This window comes from Camelus dromedarius, chromosome 16, assembly GCF_036321535.1.
Source record: "Camelus dromedarius isolate mCamDro1 chromosome 16, mCamDro1.pat, whole genome shotgun sequence".
NCBI classification, from domain to species: domain Eukaryota; kingdom Metazoa; phylum Chordata; class Mammalia; order Artiodactyla; family Camelidae; genus Camelus; species Camelus dromedarius.
Genome location: NC_087451.1, coordinates 33,513,774 through 33,528,737, shown reverse-complemented (window position 1 = coordinate 33,528,737; position 14,964 = coordinate 33,513,774). Strand labels below are relative to the sequence as shown.

The 14,964-nt window shown below is 53.5% G+C and overlaps 1 protein-coding gene across 3 annotated transcripts in view; it reads right to left on the bottom strand.

Annotated features, from left to right (window-relative positions):
• Positions 1 to 14,964, bottom strand: part of SDK2 (sidekick cell adhesion molecule 2) — a 247,926-nt gene that overhangs the window by 69,379 nt on the left and 163,583 nt on the right. For all 3 annotated transcript variants that reach the window (XM_064495585.1, XM_064495586.1, XM_064495587.1), the window contains exons 6-12: positions 11,464 to 11,575; positions 9,446 to 9,636; positions 9,220 to 9,303; positions 7,512 to 7,706; positions 6,869 to 6,985; positions 5,099 to 5,266; positions 4,007 to 4,109 (exon numbers count right to left, since the gene is read on the bottom strand). In XM_064495585.1, coding sequence (XP_064351655.1) covers positions 4,007 to 4,109; positions 5,099 to 5,266; positions 6,869 to 6,985; positions 7,512 to 7,706; positions 9,220 to 9,303; positions 9,446 to 9,636; positions 11,464 to 11,575 — 970 coding nt within the window. The remainder of the gene's footprint in view (positions 1 to 4,006; positions 4,110 to 5,098; positions 5,267 to 6,868; positions 6,986 to 7,511; positions 7,707 to 9,219; positions 9,304 to 9,445; positions 9,637 to 11,463; positions 11,576 to 14,964) is intronic.

Genomic DNA, 14,964 nt, shown 5'->3' with positions numbered 1-14,964 from the left:
GCCACATTCTAAATCATTTCCTCAAGGATAAACTCTCAGTGGTAAATTGCCGAGTTAAATGTTAAAGGGTTTTATACGCATTTGCAAATAGTCGAAGGCAATCACCATCAATTTATCTCTTTATCGAGAAAAGAATCATCCTTGCCAGCATGGACGGGACAGGTAGAACTTTACTTCAAAGTAAATCAAGCTGCAGAGAGTAATTCCTGCTTAAGAAACAACGGAAGACAAGCAGATACCCTTTGCCCCAGGATACGGGGCATCTGTCACCACCTGCCAAGCGCCAAAAAAGGCGGAACTTGAATCTAATGATCAGTTACTTGAATCTAATTAGAAATATTATGGATAGAGGAACAAGTAAATCGCACCGTGAAAAAGCAGCTAGCCAAATCCAGATGTGAGATACTCTACAGCCAGGATGTTCTGCAAACTACGGCCCACTGCTTGTTTGTATAAATAAAATTTTATTGGAATACACCCATTTGTTTACATATTGCTTATGACTGCTTTTGTGCTGCAGGCGCAGACTTGAGTAACTGTGACAAAGACTATGTGGTCCCCAAAGCCTAAAATATTTTACTCTCTGGCCCTTTACAGAAAAAGTTTGCCAACCTCTGTCTTATAGAAGAACCTGGCTTCTCCAACTTATTAATTGCATGGAAACAAACCAAAAATGAAAACAGAAAGTAAAAAGGAGGGGAGAGAATAAACAGAATGTAGAATATGTAGAATAAAGAAGACACACCAGCCAAACACCATGTGCAGGCTTTGTTTGGACCCTGACTTAAACAAACCCAACGTAAAAAGATACCTTTGCAATTACCAGGGCAATTGGAAAATGAGCAGGAATTAGAAGAAATCAAGGAATTGTTCATTGTGTTAAGTGAGACCAGGGACATGGCTTTTATGCTTAAAGAAAAGTCCTTTTCAGTAAGAGATGCACGTTGACATATTTTAAGGTAAAATTACCTGTTTGAAATTTGCTTTTAAAACGTTGCAGTTAAAAAAAATTGTGGCAGGGAAACAAGATGGGTAAAAAGCTGATAATTGTTGAAGACAAGAGGTGCGTACAGGAGGGTTGATGATACAATGCTCTCTACTTTGGGGTATGTTTAAAAATTTCCATAATGAAATCTTAAAAAAAAAAAACCCATCAGTACATTTAACTTAAGGTAAAAATTTCCCCAAATAATCTGTAATGATACAGCTGGCTAGTAAACAATTTTGATGAATGGTTTCCAGGCGTCCTCTCAGCTTTAAATAATATTAGCTATTCCTCAGGGAATCAAAGATGTGGGGAAATATTTAGTTATAAGGACAAGCCGAATGACATTTCTTAATATTAGCAAAAATTTAGAAACAATCCAAACAGCCAGCATTAGGGAACTGGTGACACAAATTATGTGGCATCCACACAACGGATGACTGGAGATTCATACAATTGAATTTATGCAAAATTATTTATTGGCAGAGGAAGAGTTTCACCGTAGGTTCTTAGGGGAAAAGCAGATTTAAAAACAGTCGTGTTTCTAGGTTTTCTTTTTAAAATGGCACTCAGATATTACTACCTCTAGTTGAAGGAAACACAGATCAGTCTGCTCTTCTCCTTGTCTCTCTAGCCCTCCCCACTGTCCTTGGCTTCCTGGCATTTTCTATGTTCTCCTCTAAGGGAGGTCTAGTAGCTGTATAAGAAGAAAAACACTAACAATATAGGTTAATATTAATAATACCATTAAAAGTGAACTGTTCAGATTCAGTCTAGATCTGGGTTCAGATACCAAACAGAAGTGTTTTCTTCTGGAGTTATTCTGGAGGCTTTTCCTGAGGGTACCTGCACCTGCCCAGGCTGCCTCCCCTGGACCCTGGCTTTGGTCTGAGGTTGAGGAACCAAGGTTGTCAAGTGGCCGTCACTTTTGTCTGATTCGGTTGTTCGCATCCTTTCTAGCCTGCCTGCTCAGGGAACCCCTGGTATGTTTCCTGAAGCTGGAGCAGGGATTTCAATCCTGCCAACACAGCAAAATCACCTCTGGGATTTCTCAAAAATACCTAATTCTGGGGCCCACCCTGCCCCTAAGACTCACCTCAAAAAGGTGGGGGGTGCAGGGAAGCTCCCCTCCCCCAAGTGATGGAAGACAGGCCGAGGTGGGAGATGCGGGGCTGGCCGTGGCCACAGATTCTGCCGATGTAGGAGGGAGGAGGGACCCATTCTGTTCTCTCCCTCCTCTAAAAAAGATGGTCCTAGATGGGTAATACCACTCTGAGGCAAGGACCCCCTAGTAAACTGGAACAGTGATTTCCCTTCTCCAGTTCACTGGGGATCCTGCGACGTGGGCCTGCAGATATATCGCAGGAGGTCCCTGCTTCTCTCTGTTCACAAGACTTGTCTCGAGAATGAATAAAATGTGCAGGTATTTCCCAAGTATTAGTAAATAACATTTTTATAAATAAAATACCAATTTATTTTATAACTTATTTAAGAATTAAAAAAAATTATTATTTATTTATTTTGGGGGAGGGAATCAGATTGATTGATTTATTTAATGGAGGTGCTGGGGATTGAATCCAGCACCACACGCCTGCTAAGCTCACACTCTCCCACTGAGCTATACCCTCTGCCGCCAATTTATTTTAAAGTTTTACTGAATTAATATAGCTTTTTGTTACTATGAAAATTTTCAATTAATGGATGCTAAAATTATAGCCACTATTTACATATGGGTCTGAGACCCACAGGAGTATTCTATGGGGGGACTGTGTGGGTTCTCCTAGAAGACATTTTACAGTTGGTATATTAAATTTTTTTTAACAAAAATCTAATAAACCCTGGAATAAGGATAGTGTGGATTATCTGTGGACCATGTTCTAACTACATCTACGTGATTTGAAGGCTTATGTTTGCATTGGTGCTGGCACCACATGATGATTGCCCTAAAAGGCCAATGTTTAATGTTTAAAGAAGTGTTTCTTAAACTGGGCCTGAGAGGGGTCCTCTGAGGATGGGTGTTGGTGTAAAAGTCTAGTACTCTTGATGCCAACCTTGGCTTCCAGGGTCCCCTATGGCGTGGCCATACAGGCTGTCATATACCTGGTGACCACCAGGTGGCGCCCCAGGACGCAACTGCCTCGATTGCGGAGGGACCGTCACTCCGAGTGGCATCAGTGCCGGGTCCTTCCAGCCTCCATGCCAGTTGCTTCGGCAGTGAAGTTGCCCATAAAATAGAGAAGCAACACGGAGGGAATATTCATTTCTAAGGAAGCAGGGAAGGTTTTCACTCAGCATCCAGAGCTTAAGGGAGAGCCTGGAGGGCCAATTTTCTCCTGGTTTTAGTTCCAGAAGTCTTTCCCAGGCTTGGCCCAGGAAGTGTCCTCATCCCAAACTTGGGAGGGAGCCCAGCTTTGATGCCTTTGTTGGCTGCTTCTGTCCAGTGGCTGACACAGTTGGACCTGGTTCCCTCCAGGCCAAGCAGCTGGCGGAGGTCTGGGCTCCCCCGGAGGGTGCTGGGTGGGGGGGCTCAGTTGGTCCCTTGCCCCTCACATGTGTCCCTTTGATGGTCCCTTCAGGGCCCTCTCCTGTCCCAGCCTGTCACTGCTCCCACACCTGTTGACCCAGACCCCTCTGCCGTCCACTTGGTGGGCAGACAGTCTAAGACTTGGGGGGGCAGTGCTAGCAGTGGGGTCTCTAACTCGGAGCCTCCATCTCTCCCCAAACAGACGTCTCTTTCTCCTTCCTTCCCTTCTTGCCTCCGTTTCTCCACATTCCATCCCCTTCCCCTCTCCCCTCAGACACTGCTCAATTCAATTCAAGCTGGCTCAGTCCCCCGGGCATATACTCAGTGTCCCCTACATCTCAGCCCCGCACCAGCTCTGTAAGTGGTCCCCCAAGAGTGTTCCGCGTCTCCACAGGTGACACCTGCCTCCTTGGTGTGAACACCTGCCCAGCAACCAGCTACCCCTAAGGCTGCCCCCCTCCGCTTTCACCTCCCAGGGGCCACAGCAGAGGGAGTACCTGATGGCCACTCGGGGGTCATGGGTCACTCCGCACACCATGGAGGCCTGGGTGCCTTTGATGACACTCTGGTCCTGGGGGGGCTTGGTGATGCGGGTCCGGGCTGAAAGACAGCAGGGAGACAGCGTGGTGGGAAGGGGTGTGGGTTCCAGAGTGACAGCTGAGATGCAGGTGTGGAGGATGGGGGGGGGGGTCCTCCAGGTGAACCGGGCCGTGTGGTTGAATTCTATGGGTGGATTGAAGGCAGACGGGGCCCGTGGACTGGTCCATCATTGTGAATGTCCCAGAAAGTTAAAAACAACTTCCTTCCACAGTACCTACATTTTTGGAAGCCAAGTTCATAGCAATGGGGAGAAGAGTCTTTTAATTTTGCTCCCACAAACCCCCGAGAGGGATGAAGAAGTGGAAATCTGAGGCTGATTGGGGCTGTAGTCCCAGCACATTAGTGGTCCAGCCAGAGTAAAAATAGAGTCCTTTGACTCTGGGTCTAACACATCACCCACCAGGGCCCGGGCGCTCAGCCTAGATGGTGGCCCACACCTACGTGTGGTGCCAGATCCCAAAGGGTACAGTCTGAGGGCAGAGGGGCTTGAGAAATTCCTTCAGAGCAGCAGTCAGCAAACCACAGCCCAGGGGTCAAGTCCCTCGGTGGCCCGTTCGGGCAAACTCATTCGTTTTGGAACACAGCCACGCCCACCGGGTTAAGCAGGGCCTACGGGCTGCTTTCTCCACCCAATAGGAGAGTCAGCTGAGCTGTGACAGAGCCTGTCTGGCTCACAAAGCCTAAAGTATTTCCTATCTGGTCCTTTACAGAGAAAAGTGTGCTGATCCTTGCCCTGAAGTCTGTGAAGACAGCTGTCCGTCCCCACTGTTTCTCTCAGCTCGGCCAAGCACGGCAAGAGCCTTGCACACGGGGCATCCCCCGGGGGCCATCCACCTGCTCCCTCTCCTCTGCAAAACTGGTCCAGGTCTTTCTTAGAAGAAGCACCCAGGCGGTCGGACAGATGCTCAGACGTGCGGTGAGGTGGGCTCTGCTGGCGGCCCCCTCCCCCACGGGCATGTAAAGCACTGCTGCTCCCCCTGCACACTCACCCCACACGACCAAGTCGGCCGAGGCTTCATCGACCCCCCGAGAGTTGGTCGCCAAACAGGTGTAGGTGCCGGCGTCGGAGATGTGCGTGGGGCTGACGAGCAGGCTGCCGGATTCCAGGAGTGTGAAGCGGGGCAGCTGGACGGAGCCGCTGGCCAGGATGCGCTCCCCTGGGGGACACGGGGTGGGCTTAGGCTGCTGCCCCGGGGCCGCCCAGGCAGCCCTCCGGGCACCGGGACACTGCTCCATGCCCAGACTGCACTCCCACCCTTCCCCGGCCTTTCTGGGGCAGGGTGATCTCAGGCTGGCTCCCAGATTTAAAAAGGCTGGAAGGAGCTTGAGGGGCGGGAAGCTGGGGGTAAGGACCAGGATGGTTCCTGACTTGGTGATAGACACAAGGGCCCACGGTCACAGAGCGGGCGGCCAGAGCTGGGTCTCCCGATGTCTCTCCGCCCTCCACGCTGTCTGCCCTTCACCAGAGAAGGCCAGGACTGTCTCCTGAGCAGCCTGGCACAGCCCTCGGAGGCAGCTGGCACCTGGGCTGGGGGTGGGGGAGGGGACAGACGGCTCTGACAAGGTGGTGACGGGCATCTGCAGAAGGAAGGACGCTTCTAGAGTCACCTTCAGGGGAGTGGAGGAAAGTGACGGGTGGGAGCAGCAAGGAGTGGGGGTGGAGTGGAGGGAGACACATAGGGTGGGGGCAGCCCTAGTCGGGTGATCAGGACAGACCTCCCTCTGCAGTGGGACCTGGGGAGGCCCAGTGCTTGGAAAGAGAGAGGGGGGAAGGGGAGAGATGTGCCTTGTGCACGAGTGAGTCTGACAGTGCAAATTTTTGTGATTGTACCTATTTTAAAGAAAATCCCCCGCCTCGACAGAGGGGACTCTCCATGTGGAAGCTGTGGGTGAGCATGTCTGTGCACACGTGCGCAGGCGCGTTGAACGAGGGAGTGTGTTGCGTGGTTGTGTTTATTTCCGGGTCTGGCATGCGCCTGGGGGCGCCCTATGTTTGCTCCCCAAACATTGACTGAGCAACTACTATGGGTCCGCCTCTGTCCTAGGCCTTGGGGAGACAGCAGCGGACCAAACAGACAGCCCTGACTTGGTGGTGGGGGTTGAGGGGGCAGGGAATAAGCAAAATGAATACGCAGATGATTTTGTAGGTTAGCAGGTGGGAAGATAAAGCAGGGAGGGGCGGTGGAGAGGGCCTGGGGGCTGGGGGCTGGGTGAGTCTGGTGGAGAAGGTTCACCTGAGCAGAGGCTTGGGGGTGTCAGGGAGTGACTGCGTGTACAGATGTGTGTGTATGTCCACGGGAGGTTGTGAAGGTGAATGCACTACACAGAGTGGTGGAGAAGGCACACAGGGTCATGGTGGCTGGGCTGGGTGGACAGCTTGGAGTCTGGAGCCCTCTGAGCTGCCTGGGGAGGAGGTACAGACTCCTCCCTGTCTAACAACCACCACCGCGATATTGCATCAAACAGCTATTATCTGTGGAGTTCCCCGGTTTACAGATGGGGACCTTGAGGCTCAGCGTGAGTAAATAATTCGCCCAAGGTCACAGGTCTCACAAGAGGCAGAGCTGGGCCTTGAGCCCAGTCAGGCGTCATGTGGTACATCCCATGTTGTGAAAGAGCCCCTCTTGGGTTGTGCAGTGCACAACCTCCTCAACTGTACATGGGAAACCCAACCTGGCTGGTTTCCAGAACTAAGCTCTAGGACTGCCCTAGACTTTGTCCCATGGCCACACTATCCAAAGCAGATCAGCACCACCTACCTTTCTGCCAAGTGATGGCTGGCCGAGGCGCCCCCGAAGTCTCACAAGCCAGCACCACTGACATGCCATCGATCACTGTGCTGTCCAGGGGGCCCCTGGTGATGTTGGGGGCGATGCCTGCAAATGGAGACAGAGGGACCTCTTAGCCACATCCCAGGAGGACCCCCCCACAGTCAGAGGGCCAGGTCCTCGTCCTGCCCTGCCACTCCCGCTGGTGTGGGTCCCTCTGTAGGAAAGAATGCAGGTGTTCTGACAGGGCCCCAGCATCAGGAAGAAGCCCGGAAGGCCCACGAGGGCTCCCCTCACCCCCTGCTCCGTGAAAGGACCCAGGTGACACCCGTCCTGCCCAACCTTGCTTCTTAAGCCTCCATCTGGGGGAAATGGAGTGCCCCTGGGGGCAACTCACACCCTCCAGGTCAAGGTAGATGCGACTCATCCTTCATTAAACATGAAATCAAGCCTCTATTTTGTAAAAGAAAAAACAGTGCCGACTGCGGAAACAGTGGGGTCACAGGCTGGGCCACCTGGCTCTGAGGGACAGCCTTCTGGGATCCTGTCTCCACATCATGCAGAGGTCCCTGGCTCGGAGGAAAGTGCGTCCTGGGTGGGAGGGACTCGGGCCGGGCAGGAAAGGCCGACTCACTGGTGACGGCCAGGTAGGTGGAGGTCTGCACCTCGCCGGCCGCGTTGTGGGCGAAGCACTGGAACATGCCCGTGTCGTCGGGCACCAGCCCGCTGATCTGCAGGCCCCCGTCGCCGCGCTGCCGGAAGCGGTTCAGCCTCTCCACCTCCACCACGGCTGCGTCCTTGTACCAGGTGATGGAGGGTGGCGGCACCCCTGGGGGAGAGAAGCAGCGCCGTCAGCCGCCTCTGAGGGGCGCTCAGGCGGGGGCTGGGGCTGCAGGTCCTCGAGGCGGGGGTCCCTGCTGTGTCTTGGTTTCCAGACCCTTCTCAGAGGTGCCACTCCTGGTCTTGGGAGAGGAGGATGTTCTGAAAGTGGCAATTCTCAAATTCTTATATAGCAGGCGCTCCAAGAAAACTGACAAGATCCGGGGATTAGCTTAACTTGGATTTGCTGGATTGAACAAATGTTATATATAACATACATTTTTCTGCAACATTTAGCAGTCTTTTGTGCGGTCTGGGAACCTCCAACTGGACTTTCCTAAAGCCACGTGACCACAGAGCCCCGGCTTGACCCCTGGCCCTCCCCTCTCTCCCACTAGGTCTCTGCTCAAATGTGACTTCCCCAGAGAAGCAACCCAAACCCCACTCGAAAGACCACCCCATGGCTCTGTGCCCCCCAAGTCTGCTTGTAGTTTTCCTTCCTGGTCCCTTTCAACCCTGATATCCGATCACACCGTGTTTCGTTCACTCCAGGCGGCACATTTTTTCACGTTGTAACGTCTCTGAGATCAGGGCGTCTTACAATCGACAGCATGTCATAATTTAATTGGCAGCCTTTTTTCTTTCTTAGTGCCGCATAAAATAATGGGGCTCCTTACAACCCATGGCATTTCAGATGAAACGAAGTCAGGTATCTTTATTTGTTTATCGGTTTGTCTGCCTCCCTGGTGAGAACCTAAGTTCTGTCATAGCAGGGATTTTGCTGTTTGGTTCGTTCTGTGTCTCTCCAGCCCTGAGAATAATGTCGGCATGCGGTTAAGCCCTCCAAAAACGTTTGTTCCGTACGTGAATGGATTTCTGTCTTCCCCTTGTGTGATCTCGGAACGGGAGTCATTATCCCCTCCGCTGGACCCTCCTTCCTGCCAGGGCTGTATTTTCCTCCGTGCTCAACATTAGACCATCCCCCGTCCTGCGTGCTCTCCCCTGTCGTCCCATTGTCCCAGGCTTCACCCTGGTTTCGGGGTGCCTTTTAGCTCAGCTGAACCAGAAGGACGGAGGGTGAGGATGGGGAAAGTAGAAATTCTCCAGGAACTCTAACAAGGGAGGCTTAAGCAGAAATGGTGGGAGAGGCGAAGCAAAATGGCCCAGAAACCAGGCAGAGATGCACCCAAGTTCCAGCAGTTCTGACATTACGGTAATTTGGCATTGTCTACAACTCTCAAATTATGGGCCATTTGGGTCTGTCACCTATCCTGAAATTACGGTAATTTGGATTCATTTGTTACCCTTGAGTTATGGTAACACGGGGTTGATTTCCAGCCCCGAGATTACGGTAATTTGGCCTGTTTGTTTCCTGGGGTGTCTGCTTACAGCCAGACTGACTCTCTGCTCAGTGATCATGCCCGGAGAAGGAGATGGAATTTAGAAAAGTCCGTGTCAGGGACAGGAGAGGCTGAAGTTCTGGGAATACTTGCCCCCCTTCTCCATCCACGCCACCATGTTACCTTTGGCCCGACAGGGAACGTCCACCACTTTCTCCATCTCCGCAGTGATGTGTCTCTCTGGCTCCTTGACAAACTGGGGTGGCTCTGCAGGAGGAAGGAAGGGCCAGGGGAGGGGATCAGAGCCATGCTCCTGTTGATATAGCCACTGTCAGGGTACCCCTTACGTAGGCTGCAGCCATGCTGTCCCTACCCTTGCGGGAACCACAGCTGCCCCAGCCCGTCTCACCCAGCACAGACAGGTAGGCTCCACGGACAACAGAGGGGACGCTGCTGCTGCGCAGGACGGCCTCACACTCGTAGTAGCCGGCGTCGCTGCCCGTGGGGTTGGGGATGGTGAGCCGGCGGTTGTAGTCACTGATGCCGCCTGACAGCAGTGCCCCATCCTTCCTCCAAATGATGTGCAGCTTGATCAGAGGCCTGCAGGGGTGAGGGAGGCAGGCATTCAGCCACAGGGACTTCCAGAGGCCCCAGAAGCAGGGCAGGGCGTGGGGAGGAGTTTTGCCCGGGCCCCTGACACTTTAGAGGTGCAAGTAGTCAGGCTAGTCCTTTAGTGCTTTGGGCCTCAGTTTCCTTGTCTGTAAAATGGGGGCAACTGTGCCCACCCGGGGGTTGTGGTGAGGGTGGGTGTATTCACGCCGGGGGAGTGCTTGGGACAGGACCCAGCCCCAGTGGTAACTCATGTCCCAGGACTCCCGAGAGCAGGAAGCGGCCTTGTCCAGCATCTCTCTGCTCTGCTCTTCTCCGTGCGAGCCCCGTCCAGATGTAAATCAGGGGATAGAAAGTGTTAACAGTGAGGAGAAACTTGAGAGAATTGTTTCTCCACAAGGAGACACTGAGAGCAACAGCCAAAGCTTGGAGATGGGGAAACAGAGGCAGACGGGTCCCCACCCCCAGCTTCGAGAGAGGGGTGAGGGTGCGAGTTGGCCCCTTTCCCTCATCACTGACCCTGACACCCCAGGGACCCCGGGATTGGGTCTGCCCGGCTCTCTTGTCTAGGCCCCTGGTGGATTCCCAAGGGCGGATCTGCCCGAGTGGGGTCCATGCTAGTTCCACGGGGGTCCCCTGAAACAGGGGTTCCGTGATCGAGTGAGTCTGGGCAACCTGGTGCGAACGTTAGGTCTTCTTTATGCCCCTTTGAAAACGTGTTTTATTTATTATTTTATTTTCGTGGGCGTGAGGGAAGTAATGAGGTTTATTTATTTTTAGAGGAGGTGCTGGGGATTGAACCCAGGACCTCCTGCATGCCAACCATGCACTCCACCACTTGAGCTATGCCCTCCCCCTTCTCTGTGCCCTTAATGTGCTCTGCTGCATCCTGGTGGCCTTTCCCATCCTGGTGAGAGACTCAGGTTCTGAGAAGCGCACCTTTAAAAATGCTGCTACAGGGACATGGTCCCCGGGAATCTTCAGCTGGAGGTGACCTCGGGGTCACTGGTCTCACTACCCACCCGATCACATCGGATCATCTCTCGGGAGCACTTCAGAGGTGTCGGGTCAGGCCAGGCTCAGCATCCTACCTAACATGTCTCACCACTGAGGCAGGTCCTAGATTATTCCCATTTACAGCTGAGGACGCTGAGGCCCAGAGCACGGCAGTGAGCATAGGCCTCGTGCTATCGGCCAGCTGGGTGACCTTGGGTAGGTTGCTTGCCCTCTCTGGGCTTCAGGGTAGTGACACCTATGCTGGGTATTTATTGGGAGAAAGCAGGTTTTGTGGGAGGGCACTTAGTACAGTGTCCACACATGATAAAGTGCAGTAATTATTTAGTTGTTTCTTGTGTGAGAGAAGTGAGGGTTGTAAACGGCTCAGAAGGGGCCACATTGGCACCTGACCCCAGGTCTGCCCTCCTGCAAGTCCATCACGTGAACTGTCTCCCCGGGCCACCTCTCTCTTGCCCACGTCTCTGTGCAAGGAGGGCAGTGCTGGTGGAGGCAACTGGCCCCTCTCCAGGCTGCTCTGAATGTGGGAGTCAGCAGATCCCCCACCTGCCCCAAATATCCTGGGCTGAGATTTGATGCCTTGTAACTTCCATTCGAAGTTGGTCCCTCCTCTTGGGACACAGAGAACGAGCCAGCCCTGCCTGCCTCCCTCTGACAGTTGCTACCTGCCCACCCATCACCCCTCCTCCAGTCTAAACACCCCATCGTCTTTCACGGGTCCTCACGGGGTATTCCTGCACCTTTCTGAGTTCCGACTGGTCTCCTCAGAGCCGAGTTAGAGTGGGCAGGGGAGGCACTACCCACCTGGCGTTGGCCACACACTCCATGGTCACCTCCGAGGTCCCAGCCACCACGCTGGTGTTCTTGGGAGGGATGATGATGGTTGGAGCGATGGGGTCTGCAGGGCCCCCTACGTCTGGGGAAAGGACGGGCATTAGCTGGGAACAGAGGTCGGAAATCCCATCTGTGCCCCTGCCCCACTGGAGGCTGATGCCACAGGGGGCCTTTGTCTCATGGAAGGGGCAGGTGGCCGTGGGGCAACTGTCCAAGCCGCCCCAGAGCCGAACCTCCAGGCCCTGACCCTAGGGACCCTCCCACCTCTCCTCCTCCTTTGCTGATGTGTCTCCACACAGTGTCCAGGGAGAGCCCACCGGAGACCTCAAGGCCTCCCCAGCTCCTCCTGTAACACAGCCATGTCCTCCTCCACATCCCTGTGTCCTGGTTTTTTGCCTTCAAAGTCCTTCCTTCCACCTGCATGTATCCTGTTGCCTTACTCCTTCATTTTCCACCTCTTCCACCAGAACGCAAACTCCTATATTGGGTTAAACAGTGTCTCGCAAATTCATGTCCATTACAGCTGTGAATGTCACCTTATTTGGAAATAAGAGCTTTGCAAGTGTAATCAAGTTAAGATGAATTCCTACTGCATGCAGGTGGGTGCAAAGTCCAACATGATGTGTCCTTATAAGAAGATGGAAATGTAGACACAGACACGGGGGGAGAAGGCCAGGTGAAGACGGAGGCAGAGACTGGAGTAATGAATTACAAGTAAGGGACACCAGGGATTGCCAGCCACCACCAGAGGCTCAGAGAGGCAGGAAAGGACCCTCCCCTAGAGCCATCAGAGAGAGCGTGGGCCTGCTGACACCTTGAATTCAGAATTCTGGCCTCCAGAGCTGTGGGAGAATAAATTTTGGTTTGCGGTCCTTTGTTAAGGCAATCTTGGGAAATGAATATACTCCCTGAGGCAGGAGCCTCTTTTGTCTTTGCTTTGGACTGAATTCTGTCCCCTTCCCACCCCTCCCCCCACATTCACCAACTGAAGCCTTAACTCCTGGGTTCTCTGGGATGGGGTCTTTAAGAGGTAAGTGGGTTCACTGAGGTCCTAAGGGTGGGGCCCTAATCCAACAGGGTTAGCGCCCTGATAAGATGAGGACGAGGCCCCAGCACTGTCTCTCTGCCACGTGAGGACACAGCAAGGCGGTAGCCGTCTGCAAGCCAGGAAGAGAGCCTTGGGCCCAAACCACCCATGCTAGTATCTTGCTCTCGGACTTCCAGAACTGTGAGAAGTAAATGTCCGTGTTTAAGCCCCACAGTCCGTGGGGTTCTGTTACAGCAGCTCGCGCTAAGAAAGTTCTGCCCACCTCGACCTCTCCAGCACAAACACCGTATCACAGGGCACACAGTTGGTGCCCAAAGACATCTGTTAGGTGGACCAGCACACTGGGACTACAGCTGTCATTGTGTAATGATTAAAATGAAAGAGAACTTATCAGGATTTGGTTTCACTAAAACAAGATGATATCCCTAACTCTCCTAAAAGAGGCAGGAGTGTTGCCTTTTCTGTTTTTTAAGTTCTCTAAGGAGCGGCCGGGTTCTTAGCTTTGCCCGATATTGGCAGAAACTCCAACAATCTCTGTACACCTGCTCCACGGCTCCCGAAAATACAACCACAAGGACTTTTGCTCTCACGACAAATCCATCCAGTTGGCCCCTTTCCAGGAGGCTCCGTAGGTGGCGGGCCACGACGGCGCGCTCGGCCCCGGGGCAGCCGCGAGAGGACGTCCTTTATGGGGAAGTCACGCAGAGCCCCGCTGCTGCCCCCTGGTTCCCGCCAGGCCTCCAGGCCTCGCTGGAAAAGGCCCAGGTCGAACGGGAATACAATGTAAAAAATAAAGTAAAATGAAGGGGGGAAGAAAGGAAGCATATAAAGCAAAATAATTGCAACAATATAAAAGCCTCATGTAGGCGGCCGTGAAGAGCGATCGGATTGAAAGCTGCTGATATGGCTGAACCCATAAAAGTGTGCTCCGCGTGGTTTATGACATGCCGGGGTGCGTAGGTACCACGGCCCAGATTAATGGGGCACGAGGAGGAGACAGACAGTTAGAGCCCCACGGTGTAGCCGGGTAAACAGAGCCCTCGGAGTTTAAAAATATGAGGGCTGTCCCCGGGGCTCGGGGCTGGCTTGTTGGCTTTGGGAGGGGTGGAGGGGAGACTGCCACCCATCAAGGACCATGGGGTCCTGCCCAGGTCCAGGTGGCAGCTTTTGGGGCTCGAGGGGAGGGGCCCCGGCCACAGTCTGAGGGTCAGGAAGAGCTGATTCAAATCCTGGCTCTGCCCCAGGCGTCCTGGGTGTGACTCTCGCTGGTCACTTCATGCCCCCGAGTCTCAGTTTTCTCAGCAGCAAAATAGGGATAAAAATCACTGCTTCTCAGGGTTGTGTGGGTTCGGCCCCTGACTCGACGAGTCTTTTTGGGACAAGGGCTCAGTACCTGCTGGGCTGCATGCCAGGCACCAGAAAGACCCTGCCAAGTGAGATGGGCAGGGGACGTCCTCACGGTGTGCACAGTGTGGGAGGCAGTCAGATCCCCAGCTTAGATGTGTAGCAGATTAAAGACGCATGTGACAGGTGCTTGGAAGGAGGTCCTGGTGGGGGCGGCTAAGATGCTCTGGGATGAGAGCAGAGTGCCCAGCACATAGTAGGTGCTCAGAGCAGAGTACCTGGCACACAGTAGGTGCTCAATAGATGACAGTCCCTCCTTGGGGATCTGCCTGCCTGTGCTGTACGGGGAGGGGCATCCTTGCTTCTTCCCCCAACCCTCGACCTGCCGTGGACCAAGTCATGGACCCAGAGGTACCAGGAGGTGAAGTCACAGACACTCCGGGGCCTCCTGATGGAGGGACAGAGGACACACGTGCTACAGGAGATGAGGCAGAGCCTCAGTGCTCCCTGGGGACTCAGGAGATGGGGGAACGTGATTGGAACGCAGAGAAGCTGGAAGGAAGAGCATTCCAGAAAAGGAGCACTGTGTGAGTGAGGGAGAGACAAACGAGGGGAGCTGGAGATAAATGTGGGTGCTGCGCTGGGTGGCCCTCAGAGCACAGGGCGGGGTGCGGGGGACAGCCACAGAGCAGATGTGGCAGAGCCTGGCCCACCTGCTGCCCCTTCCCCACCCCACTCTCCTTGGCCTCTAGGAGAGAGTGTGGACTGGTTACAGAGCTTTTCCTGGCTGAGCCCAGATGTGTCCTCAGAATCCTTCTTGACACAGTGCCAACAATGGACCAGAGCTGGTGTATGAGATGAAACCCACTTCCAACCCTGCTAGGGGGAGAAGAGGCAGATTTGATTGGGAGAGGTTAGATCAGAGGCAGATCGCTAAGAATTTACAGGCTGGACAGTGGGCTGGAAGTTGGCCCGGGGTGGGTGCCTGGTAATGGAGAGGTTGACAGATGGGATTGGGAGGCAGAGGCCAGGAGGGTGGTGAGAAGTATGTTTGGATGGTTTCTGGAGAGTTGAAGCAA